This window comes from Triturus cristatus, chromosome 2_2 (genome assembly GCF_964204655.1).
Source record: "Triturus cristatus chromosome 2_2, aTriCri1.1, whole genome shotgun sequence".
Classification (NCBI taxonomy): Eukaryota; Metazoa; Chordata; class Amphibia; order Caudata; family Salamandridae; genus Triturus; species Triturus cristatus.
In genome coordinates this window covers 538,008,124-538,024,315 of record NC_140582.1, presented here as the reverse complement: position 1 = coordinate 538,024,315, position 16,192 = coordinate 538,008,124, and the positions used below count along the sequence as shown (strand labels likewise).

Sequence of the window (16,192 nt, the reverse complement as noted above, 5' to 3'; positions counted from 1 at the left end):
GACCAAAGGTTTTAACGAGGAACAAGACAGTTAAGACGGATAAATGTCCCAAGCACTCAAAACGCAACTTTCCCAGTTTTAATAGGATGCCCGAATTAGCCCTATGACACGTGATTAGATAAAGGTTTAGTAATAATTTAGATTAATATAAATAGGGATTATATTTTGCAGTTCCTAGGCACTTTACACAACAGGTTAGCATAATCCAACTTAATGGTACTTGTTAGAAGTATTTAGAAAAGTACCCTCTTTTAGCGCAGTTTGAGATGTGCAGGACATGATCTTTTGCTTGGCATAATTAGGGCAGAAAGGTGTAAAAGATTTAATACAAAGTAGAACGTAATACCCCACGACTGTCCATACTATCAAGCACTTTTCACACCAACGTCTAGTTACTCCACCTGATAAAATCATGTTACATCAGAGATTAATGTGCTATCACTATCATTCTACAAACTGTTATTCAGATCAATTGGAAAAGTGGAAAACGACAGCATTTGACTCACTATCGAAAACAGCAACTCTGCATTGATCTTAAAAAAGTCATTACGGGAAGGTGAACTGAAAGGGGGGGTGGGTGGGGGGGGGCAAGAGGCAGAGTCTAGGAATCATGCAGCGCCGACAAAATGTGTCCTTTTATCTCAATTCTAAAAACATTGATTATTAAAGGGTAACATTTATGCTCAATTTGAAGAAAAATGCAACTTGAAATTTTTATTTTTATTTTACTGCGACTGATAATGGTTTGTGAAATTGGAAATCAGGGACAGTAGACGACATCGAAAAGTGGATATGGGGGCTTGAATGTCCTGGACGCATGGGGTGAGAAGGAAAACATGGGCTTGAGAGGGAATGAGATGAGACAGAGGTCCAGGCATCCTTCAAATGCTCATGGTGCTATACTAGACATCAGGGATATAGGGCACATGTGGTTCTTTCTAAAAAAACAAAAATACACGAAGATGTTCTAGTCTACAAGAACATTAAAGTAAGTACCAAATCGACCATTTTATCACGAACCTTGACTCTCCGGGAAACTAAGTGTGATAAACAACCGAATTACATCCAAAAGCAACTTACATGGAGTTCCAAAGATTTCAAACTCAGGTCGGCAAACGCATCTCCAAGCTGCCGTTGAGTAAGAACCATCTGGGAGAGCTGAGTCGATAAAGTCTGAGCCAGTTTCAATATATATTCATACTTTCGCTTATTATCTCGAAGTATTTCAATTTGCGCCTCTAGTTCCAAGTCCACTGTTCTTGAGCCGCGACCCAGCCTCTCTGAGAGAATCTGTCGAGTACACTGAAGGTAGTGGGGGAGAGAAAGGAAAAATAGGTCAGTCACGCTGGGGGAGGGTGTCTTAAAAAGCAACCATAAGATAATAATAATAAACTCAACAAAATATTTGGTGTGAGAAGCATCTACTCCAGGTGAATAGAACTGAAACATCAACAAAGAGAAAAAAGTGAGCAAAACAACACTACGAACTTACTTTCAAGTCATATAAAAATTCGGCTGTTCCAACAATAGTCAAAAGTCAGAAATACAAACATAACTTTTGAGTGCTGCTGAAAACCCTATTTTACTTAAAACGTTTACACTTACTAGAAAGCAACTTGACGCAATTGTATTCGTTCTCCTAACTAATAGTTCTCTAATATTTTCAGTGATTAATCTTTATTTTATGTACAGCGTTTATCTGCCAATTACTTGGCCCCTTAGCACTTTGGCTAACTTTCCATTAACATTTTGCAGGATACTTAGCACGTGCGGAGACACTGTGTGCGTTCTGACACACCAGAGGATGACTGTTGGGGTACGAAGTGGACAATTAGTCTGTATCCATCATTATAATGGTACATCAACTACTACAATGTTCTAGGTTTGAGATGATGTGCTGAAGCGTGTTGAGGAGTGCCAGCTGCTCGATGTTCCCCCTTCACACTGTGGTATTTGACAAGATATAGAACACTTTCTTGCTGAGCATGATTTGATTTCTGAAATAATATTTTAGACTGCAGATTTTAGATGCTTCTTGACAATACAAACTAGTGATAGCAGGACGCTTTCAACAATATTTAAATAAGGCGGTCCTGTTCATATGAACTTTCAATGTATGCAGAGAAGCTCCATTCAACATGCACTGATGCTGCATTATTGATATTTAAACCTGTGAGGTGTCTCTTATACAAACATCTAGACACTTTGAAGGCTTGTCATAACCAACATAAAGCTGAAGCACAGTAGGTTAAAGAAATTGGGGTAGGAGTTGCAAAGGATGCAAGTGCTTTACAAGTAATAAATCCAGAAATGTCTTGCTACTGGGAACCAAGTACCCCGTTGTAGCCCTTGACTCTCTCAGAGTAGCGAAGCAGAGCAGTATAAAGCCTATTCAAGGGAGGTGGTATAGGCTAGTAATCCCAATTGGCTAGCACGCAACAACACTCAAATTAATTGTCTAGCGTTTTTTTTTTTTTTTTACAGAAATTACTTTTATTATACACATACATTACTAAATACCATGCATTAAATTACACATATATACATCACCTAGATGGAAATAACTTTTGTGATTCCCTCATATCACATTACAACTCAAGTGGGTCCTGAGCCCCATAGTCACAATACTACTGACCTATACTAAATGCAACATCACAATAACGTGGTCATTTTAAATAAGTCAGTCAGTCAAAGTGGCTTTATTTCGATAAGAAAATATCTTTAAAAGCTTTACAGAAGTAAAAAACACAACAAAGTTAAAATCTATAAAAAACATAGACAATAAATAGCTAAAAAGGTCTAAACACAGAGACCATAATTAAACAATTAGTAGAAGCCATTTTGTCCTAATGAGCCATGCCCAGCTTAAGTATTTGGCTAAGCCGCAAACAAACAGCAGCTGAGTATCTGAACTCAAAATTCGCAAGGCCACGCTGCATTGTCGAGTACCCAGCTCCCTACACAGTGGCTTTAGCCACCTGGAGCGGGGTGCTTTGTAGGCAGGGCATACAAACAGAAAATGGGGGATCGATTCTATCTCCTGTGGACAAAAGGGACAGTAGGGTGTAGTTTGGGCCGGAGGTTTCCACCGGGCGGTCAATGATCTTACCGGCAACACACCCACTCTAAATTTAAAAAACAAAGCTCTATCCCTGGGTATTGTAATGAGGTCCAAATAATGTTCCCCGAAGTGCTACGTCTTTTACAAGCAAAAAATCCCTAGAGGCATGGCACAGACTAGAATCAATATTTCTTTTATTTGTTACCCAAGACCAGTATAGGTTCTTCAAGACTGATTTGGGAGGAGCAGACCGAGAATGCCAAGCCCCCTCAAGACCAAGCTCAGTCAACAAGCTTTTCACGTCCCTCAACCACCTTATTTTTGCCCATCCTGACAAGCCTAGAATCTCCTTTAGGCCCTCGGCATAACTGGCCAGTTCCAGGACCCTCCACAGGCGAGCCCACAGTAAAAGAGGGCGCAGCCTAGCCTGATCCTGGATGGGACGACATCCCATATCCAACAGGAGGGGAAGAGTGGGAGTGCTCTTAGGAAGGGACATCAGGTCCCTCAAAAAGTTGTTCTCTGAGTACACCAACTGGCTCATATTCTGGGCGCCCCATAACTCTGCTCCATAAAGTGCCGCGCTAACGGCTCTGGCAGCATAAATGTCGAGCACCGGGGTGATAGGTTTCATAGAGGATGCCTTCTGCTCCTTCAGAAGAGCCCCCACCACCCTTTTGTGGCTTAAGATCATTTTAAGGAGGTGGCTGTCCCACTTCATGGTATCAAGGAGGCGTATGCCCAAGTAGTCAAATTCCTTGACCCTTTCCAAGGGAGCCATATTAAGCAATGGGGGCCGACCAAGTTTTTTAGGAGGGTTCAAGACAAGGAACTTGGTTTTATCAGTATTGATCTTTAAACCTGTTAACCTGCAGAATTGATCAAAACCATCCAAGAGACTCTGTAGGCCAACCGGGGTCTTAGAGATTAGCAGGGTGTCATCGGCAAATAATAGAGTTGGGATCATCCTCCCTGCCAAGGATGGTGCATCAGCTGGATTTTAAGGAGGTGATCCACAACTCCATTTATATAAAGTGAAAAGAGTGTGGGAGCGAGGACGCACCCCTGGCGCTCACCTCTGCTAACTTTAATGCGAGCAGTCCTTTGTCCCTGGGTTCCCCACCTCACCTGTGCATAATTGTTCTCATGAAGTTTTATTATTAGGCACAGTAGGTACGCGGGCATACCTAACTTTACCAAGACCCGCCACAGGCGCTCCCGGGGTACTAGGTCAAAGGCAGTCCGCAGGTCGATAAATGCCAAATACAGGCTGCCTTTGCCTATAACTACCACCTTCCAATAAATCATCAGGAGTCTAAATAAATTTTAAATAAGGCAGGCCTACTGCCTTTGTCACAGTGTCACAACTTTTATAGAATCAACCACATCATATTTTACTAGGACATCATAATTTGTTCATTCATTATTTTGCCAGTAAAGCATTTGACTGTGGGAGTCTTCTTTTGTTTTTTGTTTTAACTGTCTAAATGCAACAGACTACAGCCATAAAACAAGCCACAAGAGGTTCCTGCACACTACAGCCTGAGAGCATTCAGCTCCAGTTCAGAGTGTTTTCGATATAATCACCACTCGTCTCAGGGTCTTGTGTACCTCTCCCTGGGACAGAAGGTTAACTTTGTTACAAGCATAATGAGGAGGTTGCTGCACTCCTGCAGTCCCCAAAACATCCTACAACAAACAGTGGTGGCTGCTCTGCCCTTCTTGCGGTCGCCACAAGCACAGAAGAAGATGTAAGTCGTCCTGCACAGGACATTATGGGGCGCTTATAGGCCCGAATCCATGAATAAATAATAAGGAGCTCCCCCTGCTCTGCTTTTAAGTGCAGCCTCGTGTTGTGGTATTTCTTTTTCAGTCTATGTTTTTCTTTTATATGGGTACCCCCAGTTCCACCCAGGCACCCATAGCTGAAGGAACGTGGGAGCCGCAGAGGGAGCCCTAGAGCTCCCACAAACATGTCAGCTCCCTGTGCACAGGTCCTATGCTGTGTGGGAGCTGGCATCTATCCTTCTGCAACTCTCTTCGACTCCCAGCAGCGGGTGAGAGCTGCACAATGTCCCCTGCCCATGGTGGGAGCGGGCAGGGGTTGCAGAGGCTGGAGCAACCCGAACCCACAAGACATGGGCACACAGGGCAGACAATGAGCCCAGCCGAGCAGGTCTGCGATCCCTGGGAACTCTGGGGATCAAAGAGGATTTTGCACTTTGGCATCTTTGTTGTTTTTCTTAGCGTCGGTTCCCGGAGCGATGGAGGGGGGCAGGGGGATCCCATTTCATGGGAGGGGTCCCCAAGCATGCCTGCTCTTCCAAAAAATAAATTCAATGAAGATGTGCCGACACCCAGTCCCGCGCCCACCCCAGGTGGGGATGCAAGCAAATCCCCGAGGACGACTATTCCTGCATTTTCTTCTTTTTCTTGATTTTAAAGGGCAAATATTTGAAGAAGCATACTTCATCCGGTTGGGTGGCTTCACTCCATTTGTGGCTTGGATTGCTCCTGGTGGCCAGCCCTAGCCAGTAGGAGCATTTTCATAAGGTTTCCTGGACTTCAAAGGGGCACATTTTGAGGGGAGCTGGATTTTCGGGATCCCTGAACCAGCTTGCTTTTCTGCCTGGCTCCTGGTGCTCCTCTCCTGCTTGTGGGGGGCATCTTGAACAGCCCGATCGCAACCGGCCTACTTGCCACATACCCTAGAGCCTCATGGCCTCTTGAAGAGCTTCGGGGATTGGGGGGAGAGGTGGCAGTAGAGTCCAGTTTATTTCCCCTAATTGGTTTGCAAAGGGCTTAAAGGGGGAGGGGGTGAAGCGCCACTGGCCCTGGAGAGACTCAGCCTATTCCCGAGGGTCAGCTGGAGTCAAAGTTCTTAGTCCATTCTTGCTGTGTATCCTTTCCTCTGTACTTGCCTCCCAGGTCCAGGGTCTTCCCTATTGTCTCTCCTATGTGAAAGGGTTTTTAAGTGGGGGCAGAAAGTTTTAGGAGGCGTGCCTACCTGGCCGATCCGACAATGCCACATCATTTCCACAGTCCTAGTCCAACCCTTTTGTGCAGCATATGAAGACAATCCAAAATAGTAACTAAGTTTTCTCTGGTAAGAGCTCATCTGAGCGCCTCAGTTCTGCATCTAGGTGACACCACTGCCTTAGCCCTTCCCACCAAATATCGAAGCGAGATTATCCTGGGGTGGCTCTAAAGGTCTTGCCTCCCTCTTTTGCTCAAATGGGCCTGGGAGTTCCCCTCCCAGCTGCAGCGTGACATGCTAAATATCGGATGCAGATTTCCTCCCCACTCTTACTATCAAAGGTACTACACTAGGTCAATCGCTGTTGATTGTTCTTGTGTGTGTGTGGGCAGTAGGGGGGACAAAGGCCTGGAATCTGAGCAAGAGGAATATGACAAATCCTGAAGCCACATAAGATTTACATTTGTGTTATTTGGAACTGCAAAATTCAAAATGGGCATGCACACTATACCCCAGTTTGGCACCTTGCTGGATCTGGTAGACCTTAGTGGAACAAAACTGCAATTTATGGCAGATTTTACCTATATATATATAAAACAGTGAAAACACCACAGATTTTCCAGTAAGCACCCCAGACCTATACTATGAATATACATCAATAGTTCAAGGCCTACCCCAAGTCAGTACCAATCCTTGCAGAGACCCTCCGCAGCAGACTACCTGTGTACGGATAGTCCTGCTTAGCACAAATGTATTTATTTCTCTTTGACATAGCAAGGCCAGGTGTGTGATGTAATACTGAATTTACTAACATCTATATTCACCATTGTTACAGGAGGTCTGGGCCCTCAATGCACATGTTAGAAATTGGGGTTCTGGTTGGCAAGGATTTGCACCCTGTCCAAACAGAAGCCACAATCCTAGTCAGGGTAAGCTAGAAACACACTAAAAGATAAGCTGTGCTCACCCTCTGGTAGCTTGGCACAGAGCAGTCAGGCATATCTAAAGAGGTAATGTGTAAAGTAATTTTGCAACACACACACACATAGTAACACAACGAATACACCACAAAAAGACTCCACACAGGTTTATAAAAATAGATTATTATATTATAAATAAAAGAAGACTAAACCGACAAAAATCCATTATACAGAAGTTGAGATATAAACTTTTAATAGAATAAATGCAGTGAAACACGTAGCACTAAAAGGTTACTTTAGGTCATGCTGGACCGGGGCAAAGTCAAAGTTTGGGTCAACTGCAATGGAGGGCCGGGCAGCCGACTACAAGACCCACGCAGGTCCCGGTGAACAAAGTACCTTTCCTGGTTGCAAACAACAAGACGTGTCGGTCTTCTCAACGCAGTAAAGCTGATGAGTCAGTTCCGAAGAAGGGTGCCGGATTTGAAGGCATTGAGCGATGCGCCGGTTTTTACTGCGCAATCGAGGGGGATGCATCGATATCACCAAGCGGCAGTGATACGTTGTCCAATGCGTCAATTGCTGGAGGTAAAGCGCTGGTTTCGATACAATGCGCCAATTTTTCTTGCGCAACTGGGAAAATGCACCGGTTCTACTACACGCAGATAGGAGTCGCATTGAAGTCCGTGTGCAAGTATCTGGGCCACTTCCAGTGAGCCAGGCGCAGGGGTAGAGACTTTTGATGACCCTAAGTCTCAAGCAACAGCAGACAAGCCAACAAGCCCTTGGAGATCATTTGGAGGGAAGGCAGAATCCAGCTTTCCTTCAGAAAAGCTGAGTGAAAGAGCAGCAGGACAACACAAGAGAAAATCTGCAGTTCGAAGAGGAGTCCTTTAAGTAGCACAGCAGTCCTTATAACACAGGTTCAGTTCAAGATTCAGAAGTGTCTGATACTGTTCAGGATCATCCACTTGGGTCTCATTCTCATATATCATCCAGAAAAGAAAAACAATCCATGTTGTTTAAGGGTGGTAGACGCACGTTTCGCCCTGTTGGATTTATAAAAACCCTCAGCCTTTGGAAAGGAGGAAAACAAAGTTAACAACTGTATTGAGTATTTCTCTCATGTATTAAGGTAAGTAGCGGTTGAAAACATTACATGTGCACCAGCATGCATATGGTTATGCTCTCCACATACATTTATTTTGAGATCTTAAAATATTTCTGTGCGTACCCTAGTTTAAAAAAAAATCTATATACAAGAGTGACTCTGAATTGCATAATCCTTGCGATGGTTAGTACTGGAAAAGGATATGTTGATGGATAAAACCTATAAAATTCATAGCAAGTTTTTCACCATTTTCACACTAAGCTAAGGCAGAAAAAACGGTATTGTTTTGCAAAGAGCAGGGGTAAGGCATAAGAGCTTATATGACCCGGACAGGAGCCTTTATTCAGTGTTCAGGTAGGACTGCCTGTCAGGTGGCAAAACCCCTAATGCCACCAGATAATTGCAGAGGTAGTTTGAGAGAGACAGGCAGTATCTGGTTTTATTTTGTGTTTTTTTGAGGAATAAATGCCCACTTTGAATTGATGCCATCACACGACAGAATCCGAAGAAAAGGTCTCTGCGAGTAACGCCCACAGAGACCTAGTCTTTGGATTCCTTTGTGTGATGTGTATTACGAAAACGACACTTAACAATGTTTCTCTGCCATGAGAAAGTCCTAGGCGTGCCAGCCACTTTGGGCAAAACACGTGTCAGATGCATTTTCTTTCACATCAGCCTTTAAATCCTGATGCTCTCAATAAAAAAACAATCAAAGATACAGAGAACTCTTTGGGCATTTATTCCTGAAAAAAAACACAACCCCCCTCCCCCCTCCCCCTAGGTACTGCCTGTCTCTCTCAAACTACTTCTACTAAGGCAAAAAACACACCTTAATGTGTACAGGTGTCACATCCACAAAATCACAAAAAGCAGAATTGAATATCAAAAGCATATAGTTCATTTAACAATATCTAGAATTCAGAACAAACAGTTGTAATGTGTCAGTTAAATCACCTAAATCAGTTAATGAACCTGTTATAAATGTTCTGGCAGACAAAAGGTTAAGAGCTACTCATTGTATTACTGTTTTTAGTCATAAATAAATGTTGCTCCCAGGAGCATAGAAACGTCATGTCACCTATGTTATTTAAGGGCCTGATTTAAAACTTGGAGGGACGGGTCACTCTGTCACAACAGTGATTGATATCCCGTCCGCCGAAATATAAATCCCATTATATCCAATGGGATTTATATTTCGGCGGACGGTATATCCATCACCGTTCATCTAAATCAGGCCCTAGGTGTTTTTAATGCACTCTGATGAAGTTGTCTCCCAACAAAAAAATGCAGAAGCAGGCCTTAAAAACTGAGAATGGAGGACCCTGCATCACAGTTGATTGACTAAACAGTATTTTACATTAAAGGACACAACAGGTGGCACGCAACATAACAGGTAGCATGAGACCTTTATGTAGGTTTACCTTTTTTGTCTACCTAGACCGAAAAAGGTTATTCATAGTTCTATTTAGCATTAGTATATGGTCTAAGTTTGTGGCAAATGAAAGAATGTTTGCAAGCTTGCTAAGCAAGTCAAAAGCAAACTAAATTTATGAAAAGGTGAGACCTTTTAATTTATGTTGGTAATTAGACAGTCATTTTTCGGTTAACTCTTTTTACTCCCATCTAGTCTGGTGATATTCTTGGATATCAACAATCCTCACCATGGTTGGTTCAGATTGGCTTTAGATTTCAAATGACTTTGCTGTGAACATAATTAACTTTTTTTACAGATAGAATTAGCATTGGTATGAATGACAATTGTTATGTACATATTTTTCCACTTCTATTTATTATACCCGGTTGCACATTACAGAAAAACACAATAAAAATCAGGACAGAGAAGTGGATTTCACAGAAGTGAGAAATGCAGAGGAAACTTTAAATGGGGTAAGGGGGCAATTTCTGACAAGGAAGCTAAGAGGATGTTTTTCAGATATATTAGGCACAGCGAAGAAACATGATTTCAGATCTGTATGCCATCAGACAAGTTCCAGAAGAGCTTGAGGTAGGTCTTTAGAATATTTGTATAGATTTTTTTTTGTATAGGGCGCGAGTTACTGTTACCTTAGGGCACAAATTATAGTTACTTTAGATAACTATAACGGGTGAATTTCTATGGTTTTGGGCGTGTAAAAACTGAACCTAACTATAACGTCCGTGTAACCTTTGTTTTTTTCAGTGAATTTCTAAGGTTTTTGGTAAATTCTATTTCCCAACTATAACGTACCTACAACCTTTTTTGTTTTTCAGTTAATTTGTACGGTTGATTAATGCTATTTCCTAACTCTACCATTCATGTAACCTTGGACTTTTTAGTGAATTTCACCTTTTTTTTTAAAATATGAATTGTACTACGATTTGTACCAAAAGCTGAATTTACTAATACACACTGGATTGATGCAGTGGGTGTCCAAAGAAGCTAAGAGGTTAAGAACCACTGCGCCAGAGGAGAGGCAGCAGGTGGAGGACAATCACGGCACTGGATTGAGGGCAGCCTAGTTGAAACTAAACCACCTTGAAATATTACGAAACTAGTATCTGATTACACAAAACTGAATTATGCAGGTCTAGCCAATGGCCTGTGATCTAATACATAATATATGGACATGCACAATGCTGAAAACCTACTTGTCCTCAATATGGAATACAATCACAGTGCACACAGACATCCCCACAGTACCATCCAACAAATAAGCTTTACTACACAACACACAACATCCTAGACATAACTTTCCATACCAGAAAATGGCTACCTACAGCATTAGCAGTTGCAACAAATTGCATGTTGAGGCACTGCCAGTATTCCCACACACGATGAATGGCTGGCAGAAATGTAGAAAAAGGCCTTGTATGAACAAATTATTTATAAAAGGCAAGACAATGGCAGCATTCCTTGAAATATGGTCCTCTATTCTTGAGGTTGAAAGACATGGAAATATAAGGTATGGTAGAATATAAGTAGCCATTATTGGTGCGCACAAAATAGCCAATTAATCAGCTTCTGCCACAGAGATCTCCAGCCCAATCTCTTATCCATTTCCCTTTCTCACCCCTGCCAAGACCAGGCTCTTGTCAACAAGTCACAGAGTTATGGATTATCTAAAGGGGCCTGCAGAGCTTGATCTAGTGATAAAGTTGATTGATGGCACTTGCTTCTGGACAATGACTTAGTTATTGCATACAGTCTACTAAGACGAAGAGGCTTGTCTAGCCGGAGATATTCGTACGCTTGAAGAAGATACCAGATTGTCAGAATTGCTTGTGCATTTGTTACATGGTAAGGTCTAGTTAACTCACCACTGCTCACTGCTGACCGATGATTAATTTGATCTAATTATAAGCTTCAAATTAGTGAAGTGGGATGTACACTTCCTCCTCTCCACCGTCTCTATTTATCCCACCCGGATCTCTTTACTTTTCTCTAATCCTTGTATCACTACTGCACCCACGCAAAGAAGCAGAGTTACTGTTATGGGAATGCTTACTGTATGTCGAGAATATAACAATAACTTGAGATTAGCAATAGGTTTAATGTCATTAGTAATGCACAGCTATCCTGCAGAACTGTGGCTATTCTTTTCCTTCTGGACCCTGTATTTTGGGAGGTGATCAGTAAGAGTACATTACCTACCATTGAATGTTATTCCCCTAGAGCAACTCAAGTATTTATTTGCGCACATTTAATCAAGTTTTATATAAAAAAGAGAATGCAACAACAGTAGAATGTCTTTATGCGGCTGGTCCCTGAACCAGACATCTGACTGAGGTAGTGCTGGTGGACGCATGGGCAGAGTTCTGCGTATCAGTTGTTGTGTTACTTTCTGTTGGGAGCATTTATTAGATTACAACAAATACAAAAGGCCAGTACACCAATTAACTCATGGCCTGGATAAGGCTGATGAGCTCACAGAATGCCCTAGCCTAGGAACCTTAGAGCAGACTGGCTTGTCACAATTAAGATAATCAAGGACTATAGTACAGCATCTAGGGGCTGCAAGATGGGGAAAATACGATACCAAAGGGGATGATGGACGAAGCGTTTGAGCAAATCAAACACTCACCCCCAGTCAACTGATCTGGGTTTAATCCATCATCATTCTTTAGCTCACTCCACCACCCCAGTTCAGACATAGCCATATGCAAATCAGTATGACCCTGTGCCTCATGGGAACAGTCCAGCCCGAACTGCCAAGCCATGTCTTCCCTGGACCGGAAACAAGCATCCGAAGATGGGGAAAATAGGCAGAGTGTGGGCCTGATCTCAGGTTGACCTTTGCTGCCCTGATGTCCTCCGAAAGCAGGTATCTTGATACATTTGATATTAACTCTAGAATCATGAGATGACTGGCCTGCATTCTTTCTTGGATGCTTGCTCTGCTTCACATAACTTTATTTTTGCTAAGCTGATAATGTCTTTTGTAGTGCTGTAGGTTTACATTGTCTGTTGGTGCACAGAGGTCACCTAACCTGACATGCTAGTGCAATTTTAAATATTTAAAACCCACACAAATAATTGAATAAGGTGGTTGCCGTGAAGGAACATCAAGTACATGTTTCTTTAAAGTGCACATTAGAGAACAAAACAAGGTATACTAACTCATTAGTGCTTTTTTCAGACTGTTCTCTATGACTTATTGAGTTTCTGTACAAATCTCTGTACTACCTAAGGTACCCTGACTTGATTTCTAAATTCCCTTTGCCCTAAATTGTCACAAAAGAGCCAATCAGTATCAAGTAGCAAATACATAACATTTATATGCATTTTATTGGGGCGTGGGGAATTATTGCCCCTAACATGTTTTTATCATCAATAATGATTCAGTCTTGTAAACCACTTGTGAAACTCATGTCAGCTGATGTTACAATGAAGGAATATAGGCAATAGACAACATGTACCAGATCCAGCAGTGGTGGAAGTGCTAAGGTGCCCAGGATGTTGCAGAGATTACATTAGGCCTCTCGAAGGAACAGACAGAAGTCAGGACAAATGTGGTGGAGTATTCAAGGCAGTCTATGTCAGTACCACATTCACCTGATCACTTACAACAGGGATAGAAAGAAGCACAATTTAATAACAAGGATTACCTGACAGCAAGTCAATTTCTCCAAACTTTAGAGGGTTCCTTTTTCCTATGATAATTTTAGCCAAAATGGTGATGACAAGAACATAAAGTTTATAAACTGAAACAACACTGACTGCAGTAACTTACACATTCACACTATAATCGTTGTTATATTTGCTGTTTGACAGTCATAATGTATTTGGTAAATGTTGAAACAACCGATCAGTAAGAATGTGACAAAGACAAAACCAAACACTGGTAAAATATCATAAATGCTGACAAGCTTGGTAGTAAGAGAAACATTGAACAAGGTAACTTGGAAAGAAATAAGCTGTGATCTACGAATTTGAAACATGAATACTCCACTGTTATACATGGTTTGTGACTCGTCTAAATTATGCAATACCTCAGCTACCAGAGAAAGAAGAACAAAGATTTGAAATGCGAAAACTTGCCAACCTTGTATGTGTTCAAGCTCCATCTTCTTACGAGTTCCAGTTTCTCCATTGCTGGGTTCTTTGGATCCTCTGCCAAAACAACTGGTCCACTTCTTCGTGATGCTCGTAGTCCATCTTAAGTAAAACAAGATATTCACTTTACAATTAAAAAGAAAGTAAAAGATGAACCAACTGAAGCTTTTTTTGACTAGGAAAACAATATGCATCATAGAAAGATAGTAATTAAATGGATAAAAAAATAGCTTAATTAGCAAAGGAGAAAATTCTAACGTGTAAGAGAATGGCTGACCCTCCAGTAGATCAGCTTCTAGCAGATCTGGTTCCCTGACTATGCTATTTTATGTTCTTAGTGATACTGGCTTTAAAATCTATATGAAAGATAATCTAATGGGCAGAACATGTAAAGGAAAATGAAAATTAAATGTTTGTCCTTAAAAACTATAAACCATTTTCTACTTAGCAGTATAAAAATGAAATGTTACCTCATTTTTTTATATTTGTAAGCTGGGTATGCTAATGCCATACTTTTGTGATGCCTGCGTAACTCTTAGTACTAAGACCATTTCCAATCAACAATTAAGAACTGTTGTCAATCCATGACAAGACCAAAATACTTTAGCTGTTACTACTTTTAAACAAAGCTCCACAGGTGGGGTGAAGGTTTTAAAGCACTGATTCTTAGGGGCTGGAATCCTGGCTCTCGAGATCTGAGCTCTTGAAAAACGTAAATTCGATGGTGGCGGATTTATGCAAGTAGGAGTCCGGAGGAGCAGAGATGTCTGGAAGGTTTGTCAAAGAAGATACCTTGTTGAGGTATAATGGGCCAGTGTTATGCAGTGCCTTAAAAGCGTGGCTGAGGAGTTTGAATTGTGCTCGTTTGTAAATAGGGTGCCAGTGGAACTCCTTCGGGTCTAAAGTGATTTGAGTGCGGCGTGGGAGGTTTAAGTGACTCTGCTGAGTTCTGAATGGTCTGCAGCCTTCTGGTGAGTTTTTTGTCGATCCTGGCATAGAGGGTGTTTCTGTAGTCTAGTCTGCTTGTGACCAGTGAGTGTGTGCCGGTTTTCAGGGAGCTGATTGGGATCCATTTGAAAATCTTAATCAGCATCTTCAGGTTAATTAAACAGTACTTGTATAGCGCAGCTATTCGCCTGTGAGGTTATCCAGGCACTGAGTTGCTGAGCTTAGTCAAAAAGCCAGGTCTTGAGTCTCCTCCTGAAGTCAATCAGTGAGGGTGATGTTCGGAGGTGGAGCGGGAGGGCATTCCAGGACTTGGCAAGGTGGGAGAAGGAGTGGCCTCTGCTGTGGCTATGATGGATGTGCAGTGCTTGTGTGAGGGAGGCGGAGGGGACGTTTCTGAATGGTTGATGGAAATTCAGTCGGTGGTGCATGATAATGGTTCTTGATCGTGGAGGGCTTTGTAGGCATGTTTCAGTAGTTTGAATTGGTATCTTTTCTGGACGGGGAGTCAGTGGCGGTTACTCAGGTGTCGGGTGATGTAGGTCCATTTGGGTAGATTGAGGATCAATTTGGCTGTTGAATTCTGTATCGTTTTGAGCCTTACCATGAGTTTGGTGGTTGTTCCAGGTTGTCGAAGCATGGGGTTTTGATGGCATCGACTTGGGCAGTCATGTCGAGTTTGCTGTTGGTGATGATCTCGAGATCTTGGCATGGGTGGTGGTCGGTCCTAGTTCTGTTGGACATCAGGTGGAGTCCCACGGTGATGGTTCATCCCAAAGATCAAGATTTTAGTCTTGTCTGTGTTCAGCTTTAGACAGCTGGTTTTCATCCAATGGTCAATTTCATTCAAGCAGGCAATGAACTTACTCTGGATACTGGGTGTCTTGTCCGAGAGGGAGAGAATGAGTTGCGTGTCAGCGTACGAGAGAACATTGCTTTCATGAGAGGGGATGATGCTGTTTAGAGGGATCATGTATGCAGTGAAGAGGGTCGAACTCAGTGAGGATCCTTGCGGGCACCCAAGGTTTATGGTGCCAGGCAGAGTGACTGGCTCATTCTAGTCAGAAAGAAACAGATCCATCGGAGTGGGTGTCCTTGGATTCCGATGTCAGATTTGGACACCTCGACTGAGCAGCACACTCACATGTAAAGACAAGTAGCAATAACAAACCACTTCAAGAAAAGGAGGAAACCAGATGACCAGTTGATAGATGAGAACAGTCTAAAAGAGGGGAGAGTAATATACAAATAACAGGGGATGGGTTATTTGAATAGCAAAACTGAAAGTCAAGGAGATTTAAGCGGCAGTGTGAAATAGTAAATAGTTTAAATGGAGCCCATGAACAGTGCAGTCAAACGTTCTACTCAAGATTAAGGACATTCCTACTGGCTGAATTGAGGCCTCCTACTAAGTTGTTAGCAGTTGTTGAGGTGTGAACTGTAAGAAAATTTGAGTCATTTGTTTAGGAGAAGGTGGATTTTATGAGGGATTTGTGTAGCTTCTTTTTGTTGCTTCTTTCTTTTTTGCCCTTCATCACCACTGCACTGTAGACTAGAGGTGAAACCAGTGCTGTTGCAGTTTTACAATAATTTCATATGGTTAAATTGTGAAGGAGAAACATTCCTATAATTAGAGGAGAAACGT

The 16,192-nt window shown here is 42.2% G+C and overlaps 1 protein-coding gene across 7 annotated transcripts in view; it reads right to left on the bottom strand.

Annotated features, from left to right (window-relative positions):
- ARFIP1 (ARF interacting protein 1) overlaps positions 1-16,192 on the bottom strand; it is a 441,450-nt gene that overhangs the window by 147,367 nt on the left and 277,891 nt on the right. For all 7 annotated transcript variants that reach the window (XM_085641674.1, XM_085641679.1, XM_085641675.1 and 4 more), the window contains 2 exons: positions 13,592-13,704; positions 1,081-1,302 (listed from right to left, as the gene is read on the bottom strand). In XM_085641674.1, the coding sequence (XP_085497800.1) occupies positions 1,081-1,302; positions 13,592-13,704 (335 nt within the window). The remainder of the gene's footprint in view (positions 1-1,080; positions 1,303-13,591; positions 13,705-16,192) is intronic.